The sequence below is a fragment of the Amia ocellicauda genome, chromosome 22 (assembly GCF_036373705.1).
Source record: "Amia ocellicauda isolate fAmiCal2 chromosome 22, fAmiCal2.hap1, whole genome shotgun sequence".
Classification (NCBI taxonomy): domain Eukaryota; kingdom Metazoa; phylum Chordata; class Actinopteri; order Amiiformes; family Amiidae; genus Amia; species Amia ocellicauda.
This window is the reverse complement of record NC_089871.1, coordinates 7,273,560-7,298,760: the sequence shown is the minus strand read 5'-3', so window position 1 is coordinate 7,298,760 and position 25,201 is coordinate 7,273,560. Positions and strand designations below refer to the sequence as shown.

The 25,201-nt window shown below is 44.5% G+C and overlaps 3 protein-coding genes across 6 annotated transcripts in view; 2 read left to right on the top strand and 1 right to left on the bottom strand.

Moving 5' to 3' along the window:
• LOC136717705 (clathrin heavy chain 1) overlaps nucleotides 1-11,240 on the top strand; it is a 33,850-nt gene extending 22,610 nt beyond the window's left edge. Inside the window, exons 15-33 of one of the 2 annotated variants that reach the window (XM_066695164.1) lie at nucleotides 1,047-1,172; nucleotides 1,486-1,628; nucleotides 1,725-1,959; nucleotides 2,187-2,309; nucleotides 2,571-2,716; nucleotides 2,809-2,992; nucleotides 3,075-3,267; nucleotides 3,368-3,525; nucleotides 3,649-3,813; nucleotides 3,925-4,032; nucleotides 4,140-4,307; nucleotides 4,408-4,557; nucleotides 4,723-4,854; nucleotides 5,068-5,178; nucleotides 5,315-5,485; nucleotides 5,823-6,044; nucleotides 7,516-7,536; nucleotides 9,856-9,931; nucleotides 10,072-11,240. In XM_066695164.1, coding sequence (XP_066551261.1) covers nucleotides 1,047-1,172; nucleotides 1,486-1,628; nucleotides 1,725-1,959; nucleotides 2,187-2,309; nucleotides 2,571-2,716; nucleotides 2,809-2,992; nucleotides 3,075-3,267; nucleotides 3,368-3,525; nucleotides 3,649-3,813; nucleotides 3,925-4,032; nucleotides 4,140-4,307; nucleotides 4,408-4,557; nucleotides 4,723-4,854; nucleotides 5,068-5,178; nucleotides 5,315-5,485; nucleotides 5,823-6,044; nucleotides 7,516-7,536; nucleotides 9,856-9,931; nucleotides 10,072-10,205 — 2,766 coding nt within the window. In that variant the 3' untranslated portion in view covers nucleotides 10,206-11,240. The remainder of the gene's footprint in view (nucleotides 1-1,046; nucleotides 1,173-1,485; nucleotides 1,629-1,724; nucleotides 1,960-2,186; nucleotides 2,310-2,570; nucleotides 2,717-2,808; nucleotides 2,993-3,074; nucleotides 3,268-3,367; nucleotides 3,526-3,648; nucleotides 3,814-3,924; nucleotides 4,033-4,139; nucleotides 4,308-4,407; nucleotides 4,558-4,722; nucleotides 4,855-5,067; nucleotides 5,179-5,314; nucleotides 5,486-5,822; nucleotides 6,045-7,515; nucleotides 7,537-9,855; nucleotides 9,932-10,071) is intronic. The other variant, XM_066695165.1, reaches the window with a different exon arrangement.
• Nucleotides 11,241-12,248: 1,008 nt separating this feature from the next.
• ptrh2 (peptidyl-tRNA hydrolase 2) lies at nucleotides 12,249-14,205 on the bottom strand. Of its 3 annotated transcripts, none has more exons than XM_066695171.1 (2): nucleotides 14,064-14,205; nucleotides 12,249-13,121 (listed from the first exon to the last, which is right to left on the bottom strand). In XM_066695171.1, exon 2 carries the CDS (start codon nucleotides 13,096-13,098, stop codon nucleotides 12,592-12,594), a length of 507 nt encoding a protein of 168 aa, XP_066551268.1. In that variant the 5' UTR covers nucleotides 13,099-13,121; nucleotides 14,064-14,205; the 3' UTR covers nucleotides 12,249-12,591. The 3 variants fall into 3 exon arrangements, with proteins under 3 accessions (XP_066551268.1, XP_066551269.1, XP_066551270.1); XM_066695172.1 differs by having other exon boundaries at nucleotides 12,249-13,118; nucleotides 14,064-14,200; XM_066695173.1 differs by lacking the exon at nucleotides 14,064-14,205 and adding an exon at nucleotides 13,405-14,024.
• Nucleotides 14,206-14,296: 91 nt separating this feature from the next.
• vmp1 (vacuole membrane protein 1) overlaps nucleotides 14,297-25,201 on the top strand; it is a 58,416-nt gene continuing 47,511 nt past the window's right edge. Inside the window, exons 1-5 of the mRNA XM_066695169.1 lie at nucleotides 14,297-14,432; nucleotides 21,455-21,568; nucleotides 21,816-21,951; nucleotides 22,894-22,984; nucleotides 23,535-23,645. Of these exons, the coding sequence (XP_066551266.1) occupies nucleotides 21,487-21,568; nucleotides 21,816-21,951; nucleotides 22,894-22,984; nucleotides 23,535-23,645 (420 nt within the window). The 5' untranslated portion in view covers nucleotides 14,297-14,432; nucleotides 21,455-21,486. The remainder of the gene's footprint in view (nucleotides 14,433-21,454; nucleotides 21,569-21,815; nucleotides 21,952-22,893; nucleotides 22,985-23,534; nucleotides 23,646-25,201) is intronic.

The following is a 25,201-nucleotide window of genomic DNA, read 5'->3' as shown; positions in this document are numbered from 1 at the left end:
TGGACTTTGTGACATTATTAGAAAGCAAGCTCTGACTTCCTTCTAATAAATCTGATAAACCCTAAACCCAGCAGGGCAAACGCAGTAGCTAGCTATTAGTCCCATATTTGTAGGTTAGCGTGTGAAAACCCACCCTTACGATATCTATCAAGGTTAGAAATTCGCAGTGGCCCGTCATCCAGTCCTGACTTTTATGGTTAACTTAATTTGTTTTGTGGGCTTAATACATTTCGGTTGCCAGTTAATTATTGCAGAGCTTTAAATAATTATAGTTTGTGCTTTGAGTCACAAGGACTGTATGACATAAAAGGACTTTTGTATAGGCATAAACATTTCCTCACATAATGAGCATGCTAAACCTGAGGACTCTTCTGTGACCGACGGCCAGTTTTTAACCTTGTTAGTGTTGTCTTGGTGTTAGTCTTGCTAAAATAAGTTGAAAACACTCATTTGCTTAAAGTTTGTGTTAAAGGGCTACTTTTATTAGGATTTTTAAATAACCACAATATGATCGTCTTTTTCAAATGAAATGTCAGTGTTTCTCTGAAAGAAGTTAAATTACAACTTGGACAGCCATTACGCTGCTAATCTGAGGCACACAATCCCAGAGTCTTAATCTTGTAGACTGAATACTGATGGCAGTTACACAATGCCGGAAGTGCCATTTAGGGTCTGTAAAAGGTGTGTGGTCTAGTGGTGGTGTACGGTGCTTTTAGTAGACTGCATTTGCTGGACTGTAACTTTTCAATATGATTATTTCCACCCCCCTTTATTTATGTATTCAAACTCTGTAGCAAATCAACACCTGCAGGACATAACCACTTTTAAACCTCAATGTGACATTGTTGTAGTTCAGATGCATTATTTAGGTTTTCTTGTCATCATTAATCACTTCTACGGGGTACTTTTAATTGGAAATGTATGGACATAATTTACTTGACTGACCCGTTCCATTGATTTATTTAGGTGTTTTTTTTTTTAATAATCCTTTTCCTGTGCACATTGATCTAAACCTTTGTCCATTCCCGGCTGTTTTTCCTTCCCAGGAGGCCAAGCTGACTGACCAGCTGCCCCTGATCATCGTGTGCGACCGCTTCGACTTTGTCCACGATCTGGTTTTGTACCTCTACAGAAACAACCTTCAGAAATACATTGAGATCTATGTGCAAAAGGTAGGGACTGCACCCCCACTGAGTAAAAATAATTTTGATCTTATGTGCGTGTTTGGGTGATTGCTGGACTAGATGTTTTAAGGAGGCCCTAAAATGTCCATGTAGAGAGAAAAGTTGTTAAATATTTTAATCCAAACTGTGATGGGAGCCTTTTTGTTCCCTGGGGGGGATGACAACCAAACAGGCCCATGAAGCGGTCACATGAGGGCTCTTGTGTAACAGTTTGATCTGTGAGGATGATGGCAGGCCTGTCTCACAGTATCCTGACACGCTAGTGATCCACAATGGCTTTACAATGGGCTCTGTTCTCTAGGTGAACCCCAGCCGTCTCCCGGTGGTGATTGGAGGGCTGCTCGATGTGGACTGCTCTGAGGATGTCATTAAGAACCTCATTCTGGTGGTGAGGGGTCAGTTCTCCACTGATGAGCTGGTGGCTGAGGTTGAAAAACGCAACAGGTAGGTTTTCCATGCTATTTAATCCTTAACTCGCATCGTCCTACTAATTATAATACTTACATCCGAGTCATTTTGTTAATTTAATGTTGTCTACAGACTCAAGCTCCTTCTGCCCTGGTTAGAAGCTCGCATCCATGAGGGCTGCGAAGAGCCCGCCACCCACAATGCACTGGCCAAAATCTACATCGACAGCAACAACAACCCCGAGCGCTTCCTCCGGGAGAACCCCTACTACGACAGCCGTGTGGTGGGCAAGTACTGCGAGAAGAGAGACCCACACCTGGCCTGCGTGGCTTACGAGCGAGGGCAGTGTGACCAGGAACTTATTCACGTAAGTGTTTGCTCGGCCTGGAGAAGGTGCATTTATTAAGCTTTGCCATAAAACATTTCTGTGTTCATTGTTCAACCTTAGCAGCTGCCATTTTAATGTCTGATTAATATGATTGGATAAACTGTATAGATGTATATCCTGGCAACCTATAATTTGCTCTCCGATCCAGGAAAATACATTATACTTTGACAAACAAGCTGCTAATCTCTATATGCTTTTTCCTGTAGGTTTGCAATGAGAACTCTCTCTTCAAGAGTCTGTCCCGGTATCTTGTCCGACGCAAGGACCCTGAGCTGTGGGCCAGCGTCCTGCTGGAGAGCAACCCCTACAGGAGACCCCTGATCGACCAGGTAAGATGGTGACACAGCTTGTTAATCTCTGAGGGACAATTTAAAGGATACAAACGGTTCATGTTGACCTCAGGAGTCGCAATTGTAACTGCATTCAGTGTCACACCGAGTACCAGGGAGGGCTGCCTGGTGCCGTCTTGGGATCTGCCACTAGGAGGGGGAGGGGATCCTTGAGGAAAAATCAGCAAATGCTAGATTTATTAGAAAACCTTTTAGAATGGGAATAGAAGAGTTTGTTAAATGTGTTCTTGTCAACGACAGGTTGTGCAGACTGCCCTGTCTGAGACGCAAGACCCAGAAGAGGTGTCCGTCACCGTCAAGGCCTTCATGACTGCAGATCTTCCCAACGAGCTCATCGAGCTGCTGGAGAAGATAGTGTTGGACAACTCAGTGTTCAGCGAGCACAGGTGCCCAGGACATGCCGTGCGGTTCCGCTGTTTCGTGCTGCGAGTGTCTGTGTGTGAGTAGTGATATTAAAACATACTTGCTTCGCTTCCAGGAACCTCCAGAACCTCCTCATCCTCACAGCCATCAAAGCAGACCGGACTCGTGTGATGGAGTATATCAACCGCCTGGACAACTACGACGCCCCCGACATCGCGAACATCGCCATCAGCAACGAGCTGTTTGAAGAAGCCTTTGCCATCTTCAGGAAGTTTGATGTCAACACCTCTGCCGTCCAGGTAAGGGGGCCCTTTCCTGTGATGCTAGCGCACCACGTTCATTACCCTCCCCGTATCTAATGTTGCCGTATATGATTTCTAGGTGCTGATTGAACACATTGGGAACCTGGACCGTGCCTATGAGTTTGCTGAGCGCTGCAACGAGCCGGCGGTGTGGAGCCAGCTGGCCAAGGCTCAGCTGCAGAAGGGTTTGGTGAAGGAAGCAATCGACTCCTACATTAAGGCGGACGATCCCTCAGCATACATGGAGGTTGTGCAGGCAGCTGATCAGAGTGGTAAGAGAACTTTACCCTGCCGTGTCCCAGCTGGGCAGCATCCTGTACAGTAGGGGAACAACGATGACAAACATCTTGTGTTCTACCTTATTTTTTTCAGGGAACTGGGAGGATCTTGTGAAGTTCCTGCAGATGGCCCGCAAGAAAGCCCGTGAGTCCTACGTGGAGACTGAGCTCATCTTCGCTCTGGCTAAGACCAACCGCCTGGCGGAGCTGGAGGAGTTCATCAACGGGCCCAACAACGCTCACATCCAGCAAGTACGGCAGCTTCTCGGTTCTTTTAAAATGTTGCTCAGGATAAAACTTTTTAAAACTAAAGGTTTCAAAAGGTTAGGTGTTTAAAATGCATTGCCCTGATTTTTTTTCCTCCCTCTCTTAAAGGTTGGCGACAGGTGCTACGATGAGATGATGTACGACGCCGCTAAGTTACTGTACAACAATGTCTCCAACTTTGGACGACTGGCATCCACCCTGGTCCACTTGGGCGAATACCAAGCTGCTGTAGATGGAGCCCGCAAGGCCAACAGCACTCGCACGTGGAAGGAGGTAAGTCGAGCGGACACTTCCGGAGTGATAGAGCCACATTAATACGCACTTTAAAAACTTGACCTGGAGATCCTAGTTTGTTTTATAAATGGTGATTTTTCTTTTGTCCAGGTATGCTTTGCCTGTGTGGACGGCAAAGAGTTCCGCCTGGCCCAGATGTGCGGTCTTCACATTGTTGTTCATGCTGATGAACTGGAAGAGCTGATCAACTACTACCAGGTATGCCCGTAAACAGTTCGGTCCGTCACTGAAGATCTTCACTACCCGATTCTAAGCGCCTATGGAGTGTGTCCTAAATAAGACCCTTGTGTTTGACCCAATGCCAGGACCGCGGCTATTTCGAGGAGCTGATCACCATGCTGGAGGCGGCGCTGGGTCTGGAGCGAGCGCACATGGGCATGTTCACCGAGCTTGCCATCCTCTATTCCAAATTCAAGCCACAGAAGATGAGGGAACATCTGGAGCTCTTCTGGTCCAGAGTCAATATTCCAAAGGTGAGACGGGAGCCTGACTTCTCCACGTGGACTGCGTGACTGACCGGTTGTGTTTGAACCAGGACCCCCTTTATTCCCTTGTTTCATTGCTTTTTTCCAGGTCTTGAGGGCTGCAGAACAAGCTCACCTGTGGGCAGAACTGGTGTTCCTGTACGACAAATATGAGGAGTACGACAACGCCATCATCACCATGATGAACCACCCCACGGACGCCTGGAAAGAGGGACAATTCAAAGACATCATTACCAAGGTATTGTGTAGTAAAGACCTTGTGCTTTCCATACTCTGCTCTGTATTTTTGATTGAACTCTGAAAGTTTATATTGATATGTAATAAAAACTGGTCTCTTAAGTTAAGTACATTTATCTGAACTTTTATTGCGGAACTTAAACAGTGATGTCTTTATGCTTTGCAGGTGGCCAATGTTGAGCTGTATTACAAAGCAATCCAATTTTACTTGGAGTTCAAACCATTGTTACTGAACGACCTCTTGATGGTGCTCTCCCCCCGACTGGACCATACCAGAGCCGTCAATTTCTTCACCAAGGTAGGTTTTCGCTATGCCTTCTCTTCCTTGCCCAGAGCAGATTAAAAAAAAAAAAAAAAACGGCAGGTGTTGGTTTCAGTCTGTGAAACCAGCCTGGTCGATCTGTGTCCAGGGTTGTTTAACGGTACATGATTTAAGTTGGTTGACTATGGAGATACTGTTAATCTGCGTTATAATAAGAGTTGAAAATGACTTGTTTGTATTCTCTTCTAGGTCAAACAGCTTCCACTGGTGAAACCATACCTGCGATCTGTACAGAACCACAACAACAAGGCAGTTAATGAAGCACTTAACAATCTCTTCATCACAGAGGAGGATTATCAGGTACGCAATGCAGTTTGACTGGTACTTGTGTTTTAAGTGTGTGTGTGTGTGTGTGTGTATGGAGTACACCTAATGAAAGGAGCTTTTTAATCTTCTCTTTAAACATTTCTAAGCCACCAATCTCTCTCTCTTTCAGGCTCTCCGTACATCCATAGATGCCTATGACAACTTTGACAACATCTCTCTGGCCCAGCGCCTGGAGAGGCACGAGCTCATTGAGTTCAGGAGAATCGCTGCCTACCTCTTCAAAGGCAACAACCGCTGGAAGCAGAGTGTGGAGCTGTGCAAGAAGGACAAGCTGTACAAGGTACCCCTTCCTGTATGCAAATTTGATCCAGAAACAGGAGATGAGACGGTGCACATCCACCTTTGGACTATTGTCCAAACCCATGTCCACCAGTGGACTGGAAATGGTTAGTACTCCACCCTTAGCTGTGTCATTAACCTTTTCCTGCCCTGAACTGTAGTCAGTCCTTTGCCTCTGACAAAGCCTAACTTGAAATTCGCTAGAGTCCGTGTCCCCAGTGGCAAACAGGCCTGACCTTTGATCTATACACCAGAATTCCAATTTGTGATTATTCGGGTTCCGACTGGGACGTTTGTGTTCCAAAGCCCCTGACTCTCTGTGTTGTCTTCCTTCTCAGGACGCCATGCAGTACGCCTCAGAGTCCAAGGACACTGAGCTGGCAGAGGAGCTGCTGCAGTGGTTCCTGCTGGAGGGGAAGCGCGAGTGCTTCGCTGCGTGTCTGTTCACCTGTTACGACCTGCTGAGGCCAGATGTCGTCTTGGAAACGGCCTGGCGGCACAACATCATGGACTTCTCCATGCCCTACTTTATCCAAGTCATGCGGGAGTATCTGTCCAAGGTAAATTGCCCCCGGCCACTGGCTCGGTGATGCTGACGCGTTGCCGATACGCTGCTTGCGGACGATTCCTTGACCGGAACAGAGGAGTGCGTTTGCCATTGAATTCAGCTTTTTTTTTTTTTTTTTTTTTTTTAAAGCAGCCACAAAAAACAGGTTATCAGCCGTAAACCCCCATTCATGCATATTGCTCGATAAGCCTTTGCCTTCATCGGGAATGTGCTAAAGGAAATAACTCGAACCCATCGGAGACAGCTGCCCCATACGTGCGCTTTGGAAAACGTCGTCACATACACCATGCAGCTTTCTGTTGAATTAATGCTTCCTTGAGCCTATTAATTCATCCTTTACATCTTGGCATCTTTTCAAATCCGCTCTCCTTCAGATCATCTCGGCCTCATTGTTTATATCGTTATGCTTGTGCTTTGTATTTGTTTTGTTTAACCTTTTCTGTGTAATCATGCTGTGGGTCTTTTAATTTTGGGCATTAATTATTGCTACTTTTTCCATACAAATGTGGGACAGGAAAATAAAATAAAACATTATCAAACAAACCGATAATAAACCAGTTATACACTGAACTCCTAATTGCACACACATGTAACAGGAAGTAGATTCCACAGTCATTCCATTAACACACTTCCCATCATGCCTTTAGAGCTAGATTTGGAACTACTTGATTTTAAAACGTCTGTGAAATGCCTGTTTTTACACTTTTTACTGGCAAACATTTTGCCTGCCTTTGTCCTGTGCGAGTTAGACCTTGTTTATCAATGGAGGGTGGACTATTTCCACTTATACATTGAACTGAACGAGTGCTGTGCTGCTGTGATCAATTTGAGTCAGAGTGACATGCTGGGATGCTGTCATGGTGAGAAACGGGCCTTCATTCGTTACTGTCTGCACAGGTGGATGGTGTATGCATGAGCATGTGTGCATGGGGAGCATGTGTGCCGACAGAAAAGGATGAAGCGCAGGACACCTCAAATTTAATCACGTTGTTTAGCGCTGTGGAATGCATTTTTTGCAGTACAGCATTTGTTTATGGGAATGTAAGATCTATTTTTATTGAAAGGCTTAACTTCAGAGGACATCGGTTTGCTAGAGACTTGAGGCATTTTAATTGCATGGGAAAACTGTTTAGTGTGGAACTATGACACAATTTAATGTTTTTAAATGTTTTGGGCGTTTTAGAAGACCATTAGTGTGGTACTGCAAGTCCATTGCTATTTCATACCAGGGCATTAACAATTGAAATGTAATCAACCATTACTTTTGGCATGCAAATTTAATAGGCCAGGGCAGGTGGTATTACTGACTGCATTTGTATAAAAGGTGGCTGTCTTGACTTTTCACTGTATCCCCTTTAATTTCTCTGTGTATTTCACACCCTGTTTTTTGCTGTTTCTACCTGCTTTTTATGCTGGTAAAGGAGTTTGATTTTTCTAAGCTGCACCTCTGAATTCCCTTGCAGGTTGATGCAATTAAGGAAAAGGTGAAAGTTGATTCTTATTTTCCATCTTTTTTTTTTATAGTCTGGAGGACTGAGCCTCAGGAATCTGCATGAGTTGTTTTTCCTCCCATGTTACACTGCTACTGCTTTTTAAAAACGCACATTCACTAGTGCCTCTTGAGTTTCCTCTAAACCCGGCCTAGAGCAGGCGGAGCTAGAGCAAGTTCACCCCCTTAGACCCATAGATACTAATGAGCCCCTAGCGTGAGCAGGAGAGGGAGAAAACCTACAGAGATGTGGAAAAAATTGCAGGATGTCGGTCAGCTACTGGTTCACAGGCCTGTCGTAGAGCCGTCCCGCTGCGCCACACTGCCAGACCTGAACAGGTAAGCGTCCGGCAGGCGTTCAGATTGACCGCACCAAATTCACACTAAAGCGCACGACCTGCACGAGCATCGAAGAGCCGAGGAAATGCCGCTCGCGGAGCAGGGGGTTAAAGGCCTGTCTTTCTGAAGGGCTGTGAACCAGTCGTCGACTGCATGTAACTGTAGTACTAAACTATCTGACTAGAGTATGTTCTAGTGGTTTGTGAAGGGACTCTTCTTGTGCTTTTCAGGGCAGCATCAAGCTCATATGGAGTTTTACACCAATTAATATAAATAAACGGTGCTTGCCACATTTTAGACTAATTTGTAGCATCTCACCAGTGCAAGCCTTGCTGTGTGGGCAATCCTACCACCTTGACTGGGAATGACAAACCACAATCTTCCCAGCCAAAGGGAAGGCGTGTTCAGTCGCACTGCAAGAAAATAAACAAATCTACCTGCTAGGTAAACTCCACGAGAACTGAAAAGTGCATCTCTCAAGTGTTGTCCTTCACTCACCTCCGGGCAGAAAGCGTGTGTGTGAAAAATGGGTAACAGAACTGCGGTGTGCGAACTCCTTATTTTTATTTATCCTTTCGAATGAGCATGTGAATACTTCATAGCTGTAGTAACACCTTCTGAGAGGCTAGGAGACATCGCTGTTGGCTGTGTGCGCTTCCTGGAAGCCTGAATGGCTATACAAACCATCTTCAGCTCTCACTCCTCGCTTCGGTACTTTTGCCTCTTTTTCATGCACACATTTTAACAGTGAAGTAACATAACTAGCATGTTCTGTTTTTTTTTTTTCCCTTTTCAATGGAGCTGCCGCTTGTTGAAATCTTTGGAAAAAGCCTTTTTTTAACAACTCACTAATTCGCATTAACAAGAAGTATGTAGGGAACTGAACCCAAGTTATAGGATGTCCAACAACACCAGTTTAAATACAGCACAGATGTCTATAGGTTTCATCTTAGTGGTCAGATTGAGGGTAGGTATGTGTGGTAGGTTGACGTCTTTATCCGGAGTCTTGTATTCATCAGTGTAATTGGCCTGTAAACTTTAGCAAGCTACCTAGTGCAAGTGTATGACCGCATGCAGTAAGTTGTACAGATTTGTTCCCTTTTCTCCATCAGTACCTGTGCAGTTTAAAAAGAAAAGCTTAACAAACAATTAGGTTATTTATGAGTAACTTCCTGCTGCTTTGCTGGCACACAAAAAAAGCCTTGCCACTTGCTTACACTATCTGAATGTTAAAATACCAGTTCCACCTCCTCTAACATCTTTCTTGGATCTCCTGTTTAGAACTGCACTCCTGAAATTCTTACTCTATAGGTAATTGCCACCGTTAGAGGCTGGAAGATACTCGGATGTTTAGCCTGGAAGCTTCGTCACATTGTTAAAATTTCCCTCACGTGCCCTGCCTTCCCTCTTACGAGATGTGGAGTAAAACAAAATGCTTACTTAGTCGAGTTTCTCCCGGGCCAGAGTGCAGACCTTCCTCGTGTTGCAGTTTTATTCCCATAGGGTGCCGACGCATCAAGCCACCGCCGCCTCCTCAGCGTCAGTGGGTTCGGTTCTCTACATACACTTCCGTTTCTATCAAAACCTGACGAGATTGTGGCGGGACGGTGGGACCATTCCTCTTACTCTAACCTGCATTTTCCGAAAATAAGGGTGCTATAACATTGTCCACTTGTCTTCCGTTTGTGCGTATCGCCATCTACAGATGGTCTCTGGTAATAATAGACGCGCATTCACAGCAGCTTGAATGACCGTACCTGCTCCCAAGTGAAGGACATGCTTCCTGCATTTCTCCTGATCTAAAACATCTCCGCTGCCTGCAATGGTCCCATCTTTCTGTCATTTCATTTGATAAAAAAATTAAAAAAGGTCCGTTAAGGCTTTTCCAGCAGTTCTTGAAACGGTTCTGCGGACCAGTGTCTGATCATTCACCCCCCACCTCCCCTCCCCTCCCCTCCCCTGCACCTTCTTTCAGGTTGATAAACTCGATGCCTCCGAGTCTCTGAGGAAAGAGGAGGAACAAGCGACAGAGACGCAACCCATCGTTTACGGTAGGACTCTCTTGATTTTCTCTCTTCTACTGGTTGATAATGGAAGTGAAAAGCATCATGGGAGAAGGCCTGGGGTTGTTGCTTGGTGTTGTCAGTGCATTTGTGTGACCTGGGTGCTGTGGTTTCTCTCCACGCCGCAGGCACCCCTCAACTCATGCTGACCGCAGGACCGAGCGTGGCCGTCCCCCCACAGCAGGCGTACGGCTACGGCTACACGGCGCCGGCCGGCTACACCCAGCCACCGCCCCAGCCCGGCTTCGGCTATGGCATGTAAGGCACCAGGGCCCAGAGCAGTCCACCCGTCTCTCCTTGAAATTTCCACCAGCTCGTATGGTCTTCTACTCACCACAGGGGATACAAGCAAAGTTGTTCTGCGTTTTTTTTAATTGTTCTCGTTTTCCTTTCACCTGTCATGAAGGACTCCATCTGATCTCTACTGTTAATGAGAAGAAGTTTGGATGGCAAGTTTTGTTCCCCCCCCCCCCCCCCCCCCCCACATTCCATATTTACTTTGTTTTTGTCTCGTTTTTATTTTAAAGGGCAATGGTTTATATATGTAAAAGTGGGCTTGTAAAATGCGAGTCTGCTTCTTAATGAAAAAAAGTCTCTTGTGAAGCATCTGATTTGCACTCTGTAGTGAGAGGAACTAATGTAGAATCTCTTAATTTTGATGTATGTGAGCAGCTTGTTCTGTCTGTCTGTAAATGCATTTAATTATTGTATATTCAGAAAAAGGAAAAAAAGCTACAATGTTCTTAATATTGGAACATGTGACTGCCGCTTCCATGACTACAAATAGAAACACTAAGTAATAACAATATATCCTACACACGTGTGTAGCTCTATAAATTTGTATTTTAAATGCATACAGACATGATTTCAAAGTGAGAATTTTAATCCTTCCCAGTCTATGCAGGATCTCCAATTAACCGTGTAGAAGGTGTTAGTGTCTTTTTGTTCACTCCATGTGTAACAGATGACCTTTTGTTGTGCTGTATACAGTGCTCTTGTGTGGGACCATTCCATTTTTGAGGAGGGAAAAACAATTTACTCTGACCTGTGTGTATTTACTAACCCCTTCCTTGTGCTGAGGTTTGTGTATGCTGGATATTGTGGTGTTCTAGGTCACTGTTTTGAGTGTACAGAAGAATGAATCTAAAAAAAAAAAAAAAAAAAAAAAAAAACCGGAATCTTGCTGTCCTGTTGGTTCTGTTTGTGCAATTTGCATTGAGAAACGATTTGAGAATAAAATTACAGGACTGTGGTAATTTGGTGTCTTTTGTTGTATAAATAAATGTTTAAACTATTGGACTTAACCCCCCCCATCTTGGAAAACTACTCCCGCCCCCCCTCCCCATCCTCCTCCCAAAAATGGGTAAGCTAAGACTTCAAAGATTTGTTGTGAACCTGAAAGAAACTCATGCTTAAATTCCTTGGATTTCAGTAAACTACATGGCGGTTTTCTTTTCCACGTAAAATAAAGGCTTCTTGTTTGTCAAGAACAGTCTTGTGTAATGCCTGTTTGTGCCATGTACCCACCATTGCTCCTCATTCAAAGGATCACATTACAGCGACGCCTACCATTGACATGAACCATAAATCCTGGGCCCTGAAGATTGGCCCTTTGCTGGAGGGCAAGCCGACCAATGGATTAAATGTGATATACTGACTGAATGGTTGTAGGTTGTGAGAAACATGAACAACTCTCTGAACCACTCCCCTTGAGACCCAGTTTATATGACTAACAAAACCACTGCTTGGCACCTGGGTACTGTTTATACCTAAATGAATATAATGGGCAGCAGTGTGGAGGGTTGTGGCTCGAATCCCAGGTTGGAGACACTGCAGTTGTACCCTTGAGCAAAGTCCTTTACCTAGATTGCTCCAGTAAATGCCCAGCTGTATAAATGTGTAAAATGTAAAAGATACCGTAACAATTGTAAGTCACCTTGGATAAGGGTGTCCGCTAAGAAATTAATAATAATGGAAAAAACAAACTAAAATAAAACCTTTTAATCAATGTCTTCAGGTGCCCATGTTCTTACCACAAGATGGCAGTGCTAACACATGAACTCTTTGTTTAAACCCTGCTGAGGAGAGCAGATTACTGAATGGTTGAGCAGGACTGGATTAGTGCTAATCTAAGACTACCTAACCTTGCCTGGAACAGTAGAGCTGAAACCTCTGCTTGGGGCAGTGCTTCTTGCTTTAACTAGGAAGATCACTACAGATTTTGTTCTGAACTGGTTTAAGTAACTATAGGTAATGTTTTGTAGTTTAGAGCATTGTATATGGAATTTTCTTTCTGCTTCAGATGTGATGGTGCAGTGATTAAAATATCTTTATTTAAAAAAAGAAAACGTGATATAACCAAAGATTATAAAGTCAAACCTGGATATTTACACTTGCAGCCTAACAACAAGGCGTTACTTTCAGGGTTACAGAGCAATAGTTTTAACGGCACCAAAGAGCTGCCAAACCATGGCAAATTTTTAAAAATCCTAAAGCAATTTACAATATGACACAATTTCATCCACATAAGTAGGGAGTGAATTTTGAGCAGTGTATCGGCCTTTCAGGAATGTTCCACACAGACCGTTGGTGATTCAGATCAGGGCTCTAGTACTGCGTGGCTACACAGGTGGTCTGTGTGGAGACTGTTAATAGAGCTTCAGATGTCCAGTCACTTTGTCCACTATATCAGCAGGGCCGGGGCCCACGCCCAGCACCGTGCGGGAGCCCGGAGCAATCTGTGTCCGGCCCGCGTCCTGGATCAGGCTGACCGTCAGGCCCAGTTCCTTGGCGTGAGTCAGCAGCTCGATCAGGCAGTCTTCGTCCGGCGCCTTGACCACCACCTTGGGCTGGCCGCAGTACTCCCACTGCTTCAGCAGCTCGGGGTTCCTCCTGTGCAGCTGCTTGTAGGCAGAGACGGCGGCGTGGGAGCACTGCGCCGCCACCTTGCCCTTCCCCATCTTCAGGTCGTTCCTCACCACCAGGATCATCTTGAACTCCCCGCTCTCGCCCATCACGCTGGCCTCACTTCCCGCGGGTGGCAACAGGCCCCTGGGGGGTCGAGCACCACGGCCGTGGAGGAGCCAACCGAGGCACAGGCCGCCGGCCACTCCTGACAGTACGCCCAGGACCATGCTGTTGGACACAAACTCCATCCTGCGTCTCCGATCCGATCCTGCTGTATAGGGAAAGAAACATGTCTGTTTTACATGAGCTTCAGTGATAGTGTTACTGTATGCTTTAGGGGTGCTACAAAGAATAGGCATGACTGTACTGTGAAACCACACTGAACTTATCCACCAAGTACAGAAGGTGTCTGACCACAGATAGCAGGTTTATTTAGGGAAACTTTCCACTTTGGGACAGAGGGCTTTTATTAACTAGAAATTAACAAATTGAAAAATGACGAGAGGGAAATAATCTTTATTTCTATAATTAACATTTTAAATAGTTTCACACACCTGGGATTACTACTAATTATAGACACCCTTCCGTGCAAGGAATTCAAGAAGCTGATTAACAACGAGGCAGTGGAGAAGCGGATGCTGAACAGCAGGACACGCCTGACCGAGTCCCATGACCACACGGGTTGTCGTGGTAAAACTGAACTAATCATTAAGAGGAGGCCTGTGGCCCAAAACGCTCCTCTCGCCACCTTCCCTTGTGTGGCGGATATACGATGCCCGCCATCTTAAGGGGCGAGTTGCAGGCGCCCTTCGACCAAACACGTACGAGAGGAAACTTCAAGAGTTGTGTGCGGAGATGCCAGACTGCCTTGCCAATCTAGAATAACTGTATGGTTCACAGTCACACTTAGGGGAGGGAATAGGGAGCTGACGCACATGTATAACATCTTTCAACCCACAGAATAACGCCAAGTCTCAAAGCAAATGTTACACAATTAAATTTGTAATTATCTGTTCTCAAATTCACCATGAAGCTTTAAACACGTGCGGGCGTGCTTTACGGCAACATGGTCACAGCTCCACCCGTTATTTTACTAAGAGAAACACATTACGTCTATCTAACTGCTGTAACGTTAAAAACAAGAAACACGTTCAATCCACTTAACCAGGACACGGTTTCATTGCATTATTATCACCATGAAGTCACGTCTTACCCCCGCTTTCAGTTCTCACTGCCTCTCCGACCGGTTCCGCCTCCGTCGCCTGATGATGACGTCACACCATTGGACCTAGTCCCGCATTGACTTCGTCATTCTCACGCTTGTTTCTTTTAAGCGTACATTTCTAACGTGACAGCGACGACGTACACCCAGGGTATTTGCATTTGTACATGGAAACAGACAAACGGATTGAAAAGTGTATAATCATATGGCCGAGCTCAGAGCGGAAGTACTCAGTACACGCTACGTATACTTCCGGTAAGTGTGACAGTGTGCGCTGCTGCTGCTGCTGCTGCTGCGGACAGGACAGGACAGGACAGGAGAGGAGAGGAGAGGAGAAAAGAAAAGAAAAGAAAAGAAAAGGTAAGACCAGCCGGGGAAATGGACAGTCTAATCTCGTCTCTCGGAGTCTCACGTCAGACAGGGGCTCAAATCAACCGGACCTTGACAGACAGCGGTTCATATTTGTAGATCATAACGTGTGTTAATACTGTCTGCTAGTTATTATCAAGTCGTTGCCAGTTGTAAACGTAACAAGGCAAGTGTGTGCGCTGCTCCTGAGACCAACATATGAATGATTGATCTGAATCAAAGGCAGTGCTTATCCAGTACATCAAAGTGTGTTATTATGATCTACTGTGCTGTGTATGTATGTGTGCATGTGTGTGTGAGAGACAGTGGCTGGGAGATACGCAGCCAGCCAGGTATTTTATTCCCCTGGCCAGGATTTCAACAATTGCGAAATAGTGTGTTTTTCCTTTTTTCTTCTTTCCTGACTATGTTCTCTCTATTTAAAAGCTGACACACTGGCACAGACTCTGTGGTGGAATAAGGCTTTGCTTTGCCCCCCCCCCCCCCATTTCAACAGGAATGGAACATCCCCACAATACCAACTGGACACCCTCTTTCATATAAAATATAAAATACTCAGGTTAGGGTGAGGATACTTGTGGCCCTAAACGTGAATGTGTCTGACTGTCTGTATGCACATACCCATGGTGTTTTGAATCTCTGTCGTTAATGACCATCCCTGGCTTTGTTCTCGATATGTTCTTGCTTTTTGATTTGATTGTGTTGAATTCCTGTGGTTGTGGATTACTGAATCATTATGGAGCTGTCCGCATGGATTATTGTTACTGTGCCAGTCTTATCCTATCACACACATTTGGAGTCGGTGCTAGATGTGTCGACCTCCAGCTCTTCTGTCAGCTGTAGCTGCAAAACCAGTTCTGCCGGTTGCTCTACTCTTTTTATACAGCAAATAATGCGGTCTCACTACTGTGAATCAACTAAATTGGACTATATATACACATTTCATTTCTGAGTCTTGTTCACTATGACTGTGTGTGCGGTTTCGTGTTCCCTAATATTTGTTGTGCCCTGGGGGGGTCTTTACTGTTCACAGTGCACACGGGAGCTTTTCTGTTACTCATGCAAAATAGGGGCACTTTCTACACCACCGCACTTCCTTTCACCAGCCCTCTGTAGGGGGTTGGCATCTCTGGACCTGAGGGAGGAGTGCCTCCTACTGGTCCACCAGAAAAATGTCCAGCAGCAGCCAGAGTCTCACTTTTTCTCCCGTCCATAACATAGTGATTTAGGATCAGTCTGCCTCAGCTCCTGACTTCTAATGAGACTAGATTTATCCTATACCTGGTGATTTGTATGTTATATTGTGTCATATGAGGTTAAAATAGCACCTCTGTTGAGTCCCGGTATGTCATTTATTGGGCTTTGTATAAAAAAGAAAACATGCAAGAAAATCGAGCAATGGGATGTTATAATGTATTGGCACTTGATACTTATATACACTGTCTATTATAGGATAGTCCCCCCCCCCCCCCCGCCAACTAATTATATATCCTCTTTTTCACACTGTATGCGTTTCCCTTCCTTTGTCCTCAACCGTGACCACGTTTGTACTGTGCCTGTCATCGACGAGTGCAGCAGCGACCTTTTGCACATTTACCACAAGCTCCAACGTTCACAGTGTGCCTACTTCAAAGAGAGAGTTGATGAAGGCAGATTAAAACTGTCGAATGTGGGTCTGGAGCCCCGAGGCATGACCTGCTAAAAAAAAAAAAAACGAATTGATTGCCCCAGAGCCCTTACTCCCAACTTTTAAATTGAAATCTTTCCCTTTTAGAAGGATTTCTTGCCATATACCACAGCAGGCATCAAACTTGAAATCCAGTGAGGATTGTTACCTTTTTGGAAATGACCTGGTTTTTATTTTTAATATTTAATTAGCTGGAAGTTCTCTCCAGTGGTGTACAGTGATCAAGAATAGCGATCACACATTTCACTCCATTAGTTGTTTTTTTTAATGTTCTCGTGTTTTAATGAGCATTCAAGTGTCCTACATAGAGGATGCCTGAACAGGAGCGTTTGCGGTAGGTCGCTCAGAAAGTGGCACGAACAGCCCTGATCCAGTACTGTGTTATTTCTGCTCTTTCTTTCTTCCTGCTCTGCTAACCGAGGTGTCGGCCTGATCACACTGGTCTCAGCAAGGGAACAGCGTTATCTTCCACCTGCTTGGGTAAGGCGAGAAGTGCAACGACTTCTGCTTGTATTTCAGCAGCAGCTATTTGTGTTGGTTGTGCTGCCTAGGCGGTATACTGGGGCTGAACAATGTGGCTTTCTCCAGATATCGATCTTGTTTTCACATCATGCTCTCAGCTTGGTCAATACACCTCGGAAGAGAGTTATTCAAAGAATTGAGGTATTGCGCGATCTGTAGTCCTGACAGCACTGAAATTGCTAATGTGAACGAAGCTACTTCAAGTATTTGACTCTTCCTAAATCTGTGCTTCCGTGCTGTGGTATCACTTTAAAGCAAAGGCTTGGATTCTTGTAGATTTAATTTAATACATGTGCGGCTACTTGATTATTCTGTCTCTTTGCAGCTTGATCCTGAAAAGGAATTGCATTTTACAGCCGAATCCATACACTGGTTGTATTTGTGTCCTATCGAAGACTTTCCACTTGTTTTGGAATGTCTCGGTGTGTGTGAAGTTTGTGTAACCATGTCTCTCAGTTGGTCTTATGTGCTGTTGTGCTCTTTCCCGGGTCTGCTGTTTTTATGCCACTACTCGGCACTGTCAGATTGCTTCATAGTGCTTTCTTTGCTTGTTTTTGTGTGAAAAGCATTGTTGCGCAACAACTGTTCGGCACAGGATTTTAAGTCCAGAGAAATGGCTCTGATGACGTAAGGCCTTAATTAAGTGTTTTGTTTTTTTCTTCCCCCATTCAGTAAGAGAGTTTTTCGTTATGCTTTTCAACCAGTGGTTTAAGTAATATCATAAAAGCCCACGAGTGGCCTTTTTTGTTTTTAAATACATTTTGTCTGTGTTTGTGCTTTTATGTTAAGGCCTACATAATGTCACACGATCTGTTTTTTTTTTAATTCTTGCTGCACAAGAGAGACCTATAGTTTAGATCTGTTTAAACATCTCTGTGACTCACGCATAACATCTCCTACAGACAGACAAAAAATATTTAAAATGAGGCAGGCCTCTGTATTTACTCAAAATCATACACCATGACATCAAATTACAGTCATTTATGGCATTAATTGACTACTTGGTGCCTGCGTCTGTCATTAAACTGATCCCACACTGGAGCTACAGATGTAGGTAGACAAGTGCTGTTGTGTTGATCTGCAGGTGAAACGCAACATTCCTGTGAAGGCAGTACACCTGTCTGTCACGCCAGAAAAACTGGGACCTGAATGTACTGGCGATGCTTATGTTTTCGGGTGCATGATGCGTTTCACACGGGCTTTGAAAATGCAGTCTGACAAGCTTGCCTTCCCGCACAGATACAGATCACAGATACTGGTGAAGTGTAGGTGAGGAGATGATCTCACGAGCAGGACATGACTAATGTAGAGAGTACAGTAACATTCTCAAATTGATGGGCAGCTTTGGAAAATGATTACATTTAAAATATATTTTGAAGAACCCTGTTTTCACTGCTGTGTATAAGAGATTCTGTTTTGGAATTAAGAACTTATTTGATTTGATTCTGAAATAATGGTGCCTATTAATTTTTAACCTTGACCGCCTGCATACCGTGGCAGTGTTGTGTAGGTCAGGGGGATTTTTTTTCATTTGAGCACAGACTCCCTTTCGGAGTTTAGTTTTGAGAGAGAATTCCAGATGTTGCTTACTGTAGCTGAGTAAGTATTCACAATTTCTTTCTGAAGGTTTGGTATGACTGTTCATATCTGTCGAGTCATAACAGATACTAAGTGACAGTCTGTCAAACATTGTGCAAGCGACTTCAGAGCATAACTCCTTCATTTGCACATTGTATACAGATATGTGTTTGCAAAAGCAATATGGTATAATTTAGACCATTCTGATCTTGCCTCATAACCTAATGGTATTCACTGTAACGTGTAGATACATTTTCACAGTGATTGTTACCTTTGTGTATATGTAGGGCAAGTACGTCTTGGTGTTTGTTAAACCCTATACCCTTTTATAATGGAGGCAGCACAGATATAGTGGAAAAAGTACAAATCAAAGATGTTTTATTTTTCCCCCTGTGTGGTTTGCCATGGACCGAGATGAATTTTCATGCACAGCATATCTCCTCTGTGTGTTTAGCATGAAGTTGTGGGTGTTTAGTGTGAAGTATTATGTATTGAATGGACGGCAAGGGGTGCAGTTTTTGGTCCCCCACTGAAAGCCTCAGGTTTCAGAAGAATTTTCAGAAACATAGGCAGTGTTTATAGAGGAGGGAGGGGTGTTTGTGTGGAGTTGATGGATACGTTGGACTGTATTGTCTTTTATTGGAAATAGGTTTCTTGTAGGAAAGAAAAATTAAAACTCCATGTCCCCCACATTGGACCAAAAAAAAAAAAAAATCAGTCTGGTTTAAAAAGGCTGGATTTTGGAGTAGTGCTAGTTCAGTAATGTAAATGATGGCCTTTTCCATCAAACATGAACAGTGTAGGATTGCACCAACTCCTACGTGTGAGCTGGCAGCGCTCGGCAGCCTTCACTTTCACAAAAGGTCATGGCTGTGCTGGTAAATGCAGTCGGAGCCCCGAACAGGTGCTGTTTGGGTGCATCTGGATAAGCGCAGGGCTGAGCAATGCCTGTTTGCAGCACTTCCCCAAACACAATTGTGTAGATTGTAGTGTAGATTAGGGAGTTTTCTAAACCTTAAATCTGATCTGAGCAACTTGCAGCACAATGGTTCTCCCAGTCAGACTCTGTGCAAACTACTTTGTTTTGTAGATCTGGGCCAAGTGAGCTCACGTTAGCACAGAAGCTTCCAGGGAAAGGTAGGTAAAACAAAAACAGACAATTAAATAATAGGCAGCTGTATGCTATGGATAGATTATTGATGGTGGGGCGAATCTGAATTTAGTTAGTTTTCAGGAGATGGTTGAAATCATTTAGTGTTTATCCTTACAGTTGCTATGTATGCAATGTTTGATATGCATGTGGGGGTGTGTATATGTGCACAATAAGGGAGTTTTCAATTGACCCTTTTTGCTGAAGACTTGAAGTGGGGAAAAAACAGCTTATTTGCAGCACACTAGTGTTTCTAACAGTGGGTGATGGCTGAGTTGTGTACCCTCTGAATTTTCATTTCTCTTTCATCATCCCACTCATGTCAGTATCAGATGTAATTTGCATATTAACACCCTCTGTCTTTTGTTTGGTTTTATTAAAAATGCTGATCGGTATCTTAATGGGGCCACTTTATGTAAATTAGGATGTCAGGGCCTCATCAGCTTTCTGACGGTGCTGTCCGCTTGTGACACAAGCTACCAGGGGACAATTCCAGTGCAAAGTATTTATTAATTTAATACACGATTAAAATTAGTTGCAGCCTGCTGGGTGACGCACAACTCATTAGCATTTTGCAGTTACAGGCTGTTATCGTACTGAACAATGAAATTACCCTGTAATGTGAAGAAATTACATGAAAGACTGTAAATGTAAACCCAAAAGACCAGTGTGAAAATTTGTAGTATTGATCAGCAACTATAGTGAACTTCTCCAAACTAATATATCATAAAGGGCCTGTGTGTCTCTGCCTTATTTTTCTGGGTCTTGAGATGTCTAAAGCAGACGGAGACACTCAGTTCTCAAAACATCAGATTTCCCTTGCCTCACATTGATAACAAACAGTCCTATTGTTTATGAGAGTCGGAAGTAGAGTGGAACTATACCAAAGCTTATGACATATTTACTTATTCACTATATTGTTGATTATTCAGTAGCCAAACAATCTGTTAGACATATTAACCATCATTTTAATGAATATTTCTAGATTTTTCCAATTATTCCCATGGACTTTTTCTGTGTTCGGTTTCCAGGTCTGAGAGTCCGGGGATCCTCCGTATCTCTGTCACCTGTCATTCTGTCATTCTCTGATAAACATCTTACCACACTCGGGTCCAGTGGATTGCTTACACATCAGATTCCTTACACCTGGTTGAGTGATTTAGTATCGCAAGAAATCTCTAATCCTCCAGCTTTATATGCAGGGCAGTTGGTCTTGCTAGTTAGGGTTTTAGTCATTTTGGGAACAGCTGTTAATGAGACAACGAGATTCCACCCAGACGGATCTCCAGGAGACCAAATGAGTTTAAGTTCATTGATCGCTTGTGTGAGCTACTGTAATACACGGGGGGAAAGCATTTCTCCTCTGTGGCAGTAACTCTGCATGCTGAAGCTTTGTCTGTCAAGAGAAACGGTGTGTGTGTGAAGGTGCACGGCTTGAGATCAGACCTCTGTATGCCTTCCTTTTAAATCAGGGATGTGGCCGCGAGGAAGGAGTTTGCATGAACAACACTATGAAATCAGACTCTGGCCTTCTGAATGTGTTTTGTAGATAACGGTGCATCGAGAGCGTAGAAGAATCTTGTGCGTTCCACTGTAAAAACGATCAGATTAGGTATGTTGTGAGAGAGGAACCTAGTGTACTCTTATTCAGATAGGAGATCCGGTGTGTGACGGCCAGCTGAGACGTTATCAGATGGGTATCTGTACATGCAAGGAAGTGTGATAGTGGAAACATAAGAGATTGCAAGACTTTGCTTGGTATATTCTAAAATGAATGTACAATCAGAAGCTCATAGGGTGTAAATTTATCCTAAAAAAAGAAAATCACTTTTTCTTGAACAAGACGTAGACTAAGGCATGTACCAAATCAAACGTTTACTCCACCGGACAATAGCAAAATAGAAAGTTGTACCCCATCAGGGTTTGATTTTTAATAAGTTGAGTTCGTGAACGCAGCAGGGGGCTCGCAGTCTGTGTTAAGAGAGATGATTTGTTGTCTCCACCATGGCGGGGCGCTGCTCTCTCCTCCCCGACCCAGGATTCTCACTTTCTCCTTCGTTTCTTGGCTCGTTGCAGATCCCCCCCTGATTGTCTAACTACTCAATGAGATGGCCGAGAATGGAGCAGACTGCGATGTACCTCAGAAGCGCTCGGGACCAGCCAAGGAGCTGCAGAACGGGAACTTCGCAGGTGAGTGGGGGGGGGCGTTGGGTAGCGGTGTGCGTTTCTGGGCGATAATTCATTAGCCAACAGCCAACACATTGTGCCGAAGCCTCATTCGGCACTGAGAGACGGCATTGCAGTGGCAGCCACAGAGACCCGACACGATGCCCTGCTCACAGTACAACAACAATTGAACGCATTGAACATCTGATTCCCAATGCTGGGCTTTGATGGGTTTGCTCCAATTGATCGCCTTTTCTCCCTCCCTCCCCAGACGCCTCATCTCTGAGCGAGAGGAAGCAGCGCGATAAAGAGGAGAGGCTGGCCATCGTGCTGTGGAAGCAGCCACTCATCACCCTGCAGTATTTCTTCCTCGAGACCCTGATAGACTTGAAAGAATGGACAGTAAAGTAAGTGTGGGCGGGGGTCCGGCTCTCACTGCATGGCACTGTTCCTGCCTGCTTTGAACAGCCTTATCTGAAGGATTTGAGCTTCATCACAATCATCATCATCATCATCACAAGCATGCCTTTGTACGTTTTTGTTTTGTTCTCGTGAGTTAAATCTGTGTCTTAGCCAGTGCATAGTTTTAGTCTTCCTTTATCTCAAATGAACAGCCCTGTCTGGCTGACAGAGATTTACTTCTGACCGGAGTCCAGGAGACGTGGAGGTGGGGGAGTCCACAGTCCAGAGTGTCTGGGTGTGTGTTTGTGCTGAGGCAGGCGTTGGGGAATCCACGTGATTGACCTTTGACCTTTCACCGCATTCCCACAATGCATGACTGGATGACAAGGGAAAAAATTCGGTCTCTTTCCCGTGTCAGCACACCCTGCTGGGAAAACTGGTCAGGGTCCAGGAACTACAGCTAGATTCTGATTATATTTGTTTGTGAGCATGCCGTACACATTATGTGGTTATTTTCTCGCACGTTTTAATACTTAGGATGCCCAAGAGAGCCACAGGATTGCTAGACCCAATTTAATCACAACCAACTGCATAACACTGATACTGAAGGAATAGAAAACCGATTAACTTACCTTCCAAGACAGAAAATAAACAAAGCTTTGGTTTCCGCTTTGTGTTTGAGCCATTGTAAATAATCCTTTTTACTGTTATGCTGGCAGCTCCATAACATTTTGTTTTGAGGGATTGTGCTGAAATCTGATCTCTTCAACCTTTGATTCCAGGATCTTATTAGAGAAATAAAACTAAGCAAAAGGGAACCCATCTCCACAGCACTCCCCTGTGGCTCCTGGGTTGTGATGTGGTCCAATACCTGACAAGATAACCCTCAGATGCCCAGTCCTGGCTGTCCCCACTTTCTTCTGATTGGCTTGTTGTTCTTGTTTCAGGCTATGGCATCGGAGAGGCTTGGTTTTCACTGCGTTGGTGCTTTTTATCTTCTTCTCTGTTGCTTATTCCATCGAAGGAGTACATCAGAAGGTGAGTAATATCTGGTTAACGTAAATAAATTGTAGATGTTTGCATAGAAAACCCAGAGTCATCTGTTCCAGTACACCATCTATTGAGGATTAGTCATACTTGCTCTTCACAGCTGATTTTTTTTCTTGCTAAGTGATGCAGATAGGCTTCCAAATACATATCAACCACAAATATTTGAGCTATTTCTAATTAAAGCCATGAATGTTGACCGAGAAAAAAAAAAAAGCACATTGCTCGAGGAGATTTTCGTCCAGCACAAAAGGGCGGGGTGCTCCGAGCTCGTTGTCACGGAGGGTGCCCAGCGTGTCATAGCTGCTCGGGGCCGAATGGCGTTCCCAGTGCCAGTCGCCCTTCTAGCTGTTTTCACTCGCCTGCTGCACAACATGTGGACGGACTCAGCTGGAGGAGCGGTCGCTGTAATCCGGGTGGGACACAGCCTGCTTTTGTTTTGCAAGAGCTCTGTAACGGGCGAGTGTCTGATTTGAATTATGATTCCTGATGTTGTCCTCTGTGTTTATGCTTTCTTGTTGTGTTCTCTTACCCTCCTCAGTTTGTGCAGTACATGGAGAGGAAGTTCCTGTGGTGCGCCTATTGGGTAGGCCTGGGCATCCTGTCTTCAGTAGGCCTCGGAACAGGCCTCCACACTTTCCTGCTGTACTTGGTAAGAGACGCAGCGCAATTGTCTTCCCTCCACTGTGTTTACCTCTGTGTGTGTGTGTTGTAAGTATATATACACACACAACACTTTTTAATTATGTATTTTGTATTTCTGCTTTAATCCACTGATGTTTTTCGTCAGTGAAAGGTGAAATCTCATCTGATTCACCTGCACCTGCTTTTGTATTTCCCACTTGACCTTGTGTTGTTGTGATTGTTATTTATTATCACCCCTACCTTATTATCGTAACAGTAGGGTGTGTTTCGAGCTTGATCTATAAATGGAATTAAGTTTTGAATTGAGAAATGCGATGCCTCGGCAGGAACCAGTGCTCATGTGAACACTTGGGCCGAGGTCGGGTTTCCACCAGTGCTTATTCTGTCCATCACCGAGTGCCGCGGTCAGAAAGGACACCTGTCCGGGGAGAAGGGTCTAGGGTTTCCTTCAGTCCGAGCCAGTTAGTCCAAAAGTCTTGGGGGGTGCATTTGATTGGCTGGTAAGTGCATGATGGCACTGCGTTGTTAAAGCAAGGCATCTGGGACAGGAGTGGTGGTCTTCTCTCCAGCATCGCAGAGTTCACAGTAACGCATAAATATCATTGGTGGTTTGTGTGATATCATAGATTGCTCCAAGAACTTCTGCTGACCTTAAATATCCTATAGTACATTAGAGGGGAAAGTTAAAACCCAGATTAACTTTCACTTATAGCTGTATTTCATACTTAAAGACTCAAAATTGTACATGTTCTGTTATAGAAGTCTGTTTTTTGTTTTGTTTTGTTTTTTCAACTCAGTTTGGCCCCGTTTATAATTAAAAATGGGAGCCAATCGCCCCCTAGTGGCCCCTGTGGAGAATGACTCTACATTTCACACAGCTCAGAAACCACAAGACTTCTTTGGGGAGGGGTTAAGACTGGGCTGTCGTGGTCTTCGGGGGAAGCCCCATCTACACCACCATGGCAGCCAGGGGGATTCACCTGGACGTGTGTGCTTTCTGAAAAATGTGCATCTTCATTTCGGTGTAAAACCTCATTCTTACGTTTCAGGGCGTTACCCCTTGTCTGGTGGAAAAAGCTCAGACCATTCTCACAGGAAGTTATAGAGTTCAGCAGCTTCTGAAAGTACCGGTTAATGGCGCCGAAGTAGCCTTGTGTAGTAAAGGACTAACCTGCCAGCGGTACATTCAAATTATCTTCCAAACTGAGAGTGTGGCGGGGGATGGGTTTAAAGACATGAAGATTCTCAAGTTAATTAGGATGTCGGGAGGTATTTTTATTTCATATGGACATAATCCAAATGGGTCGAAGGTGGTTTGTGCCGAGACTTGGCCGAGAATCTTTGCACATGTGATTGAAAACGACGCCACAGAAATGTATCGCAGGATAAAACCTATAGATTCGATTAGAGTCAGAACTGCTATTACTCCTGCTTTTGACCCCTTCGCAATAAGCGGGTCGTTTGTGAGGAGTTGAGGCTTCACACTCACTGTCCTCTGTGCGTCAGTAGGGGGCGTCACTCACCTTTCGTTGTACCTCAGCCTTTCCCAGTTCCCTCTGGCAT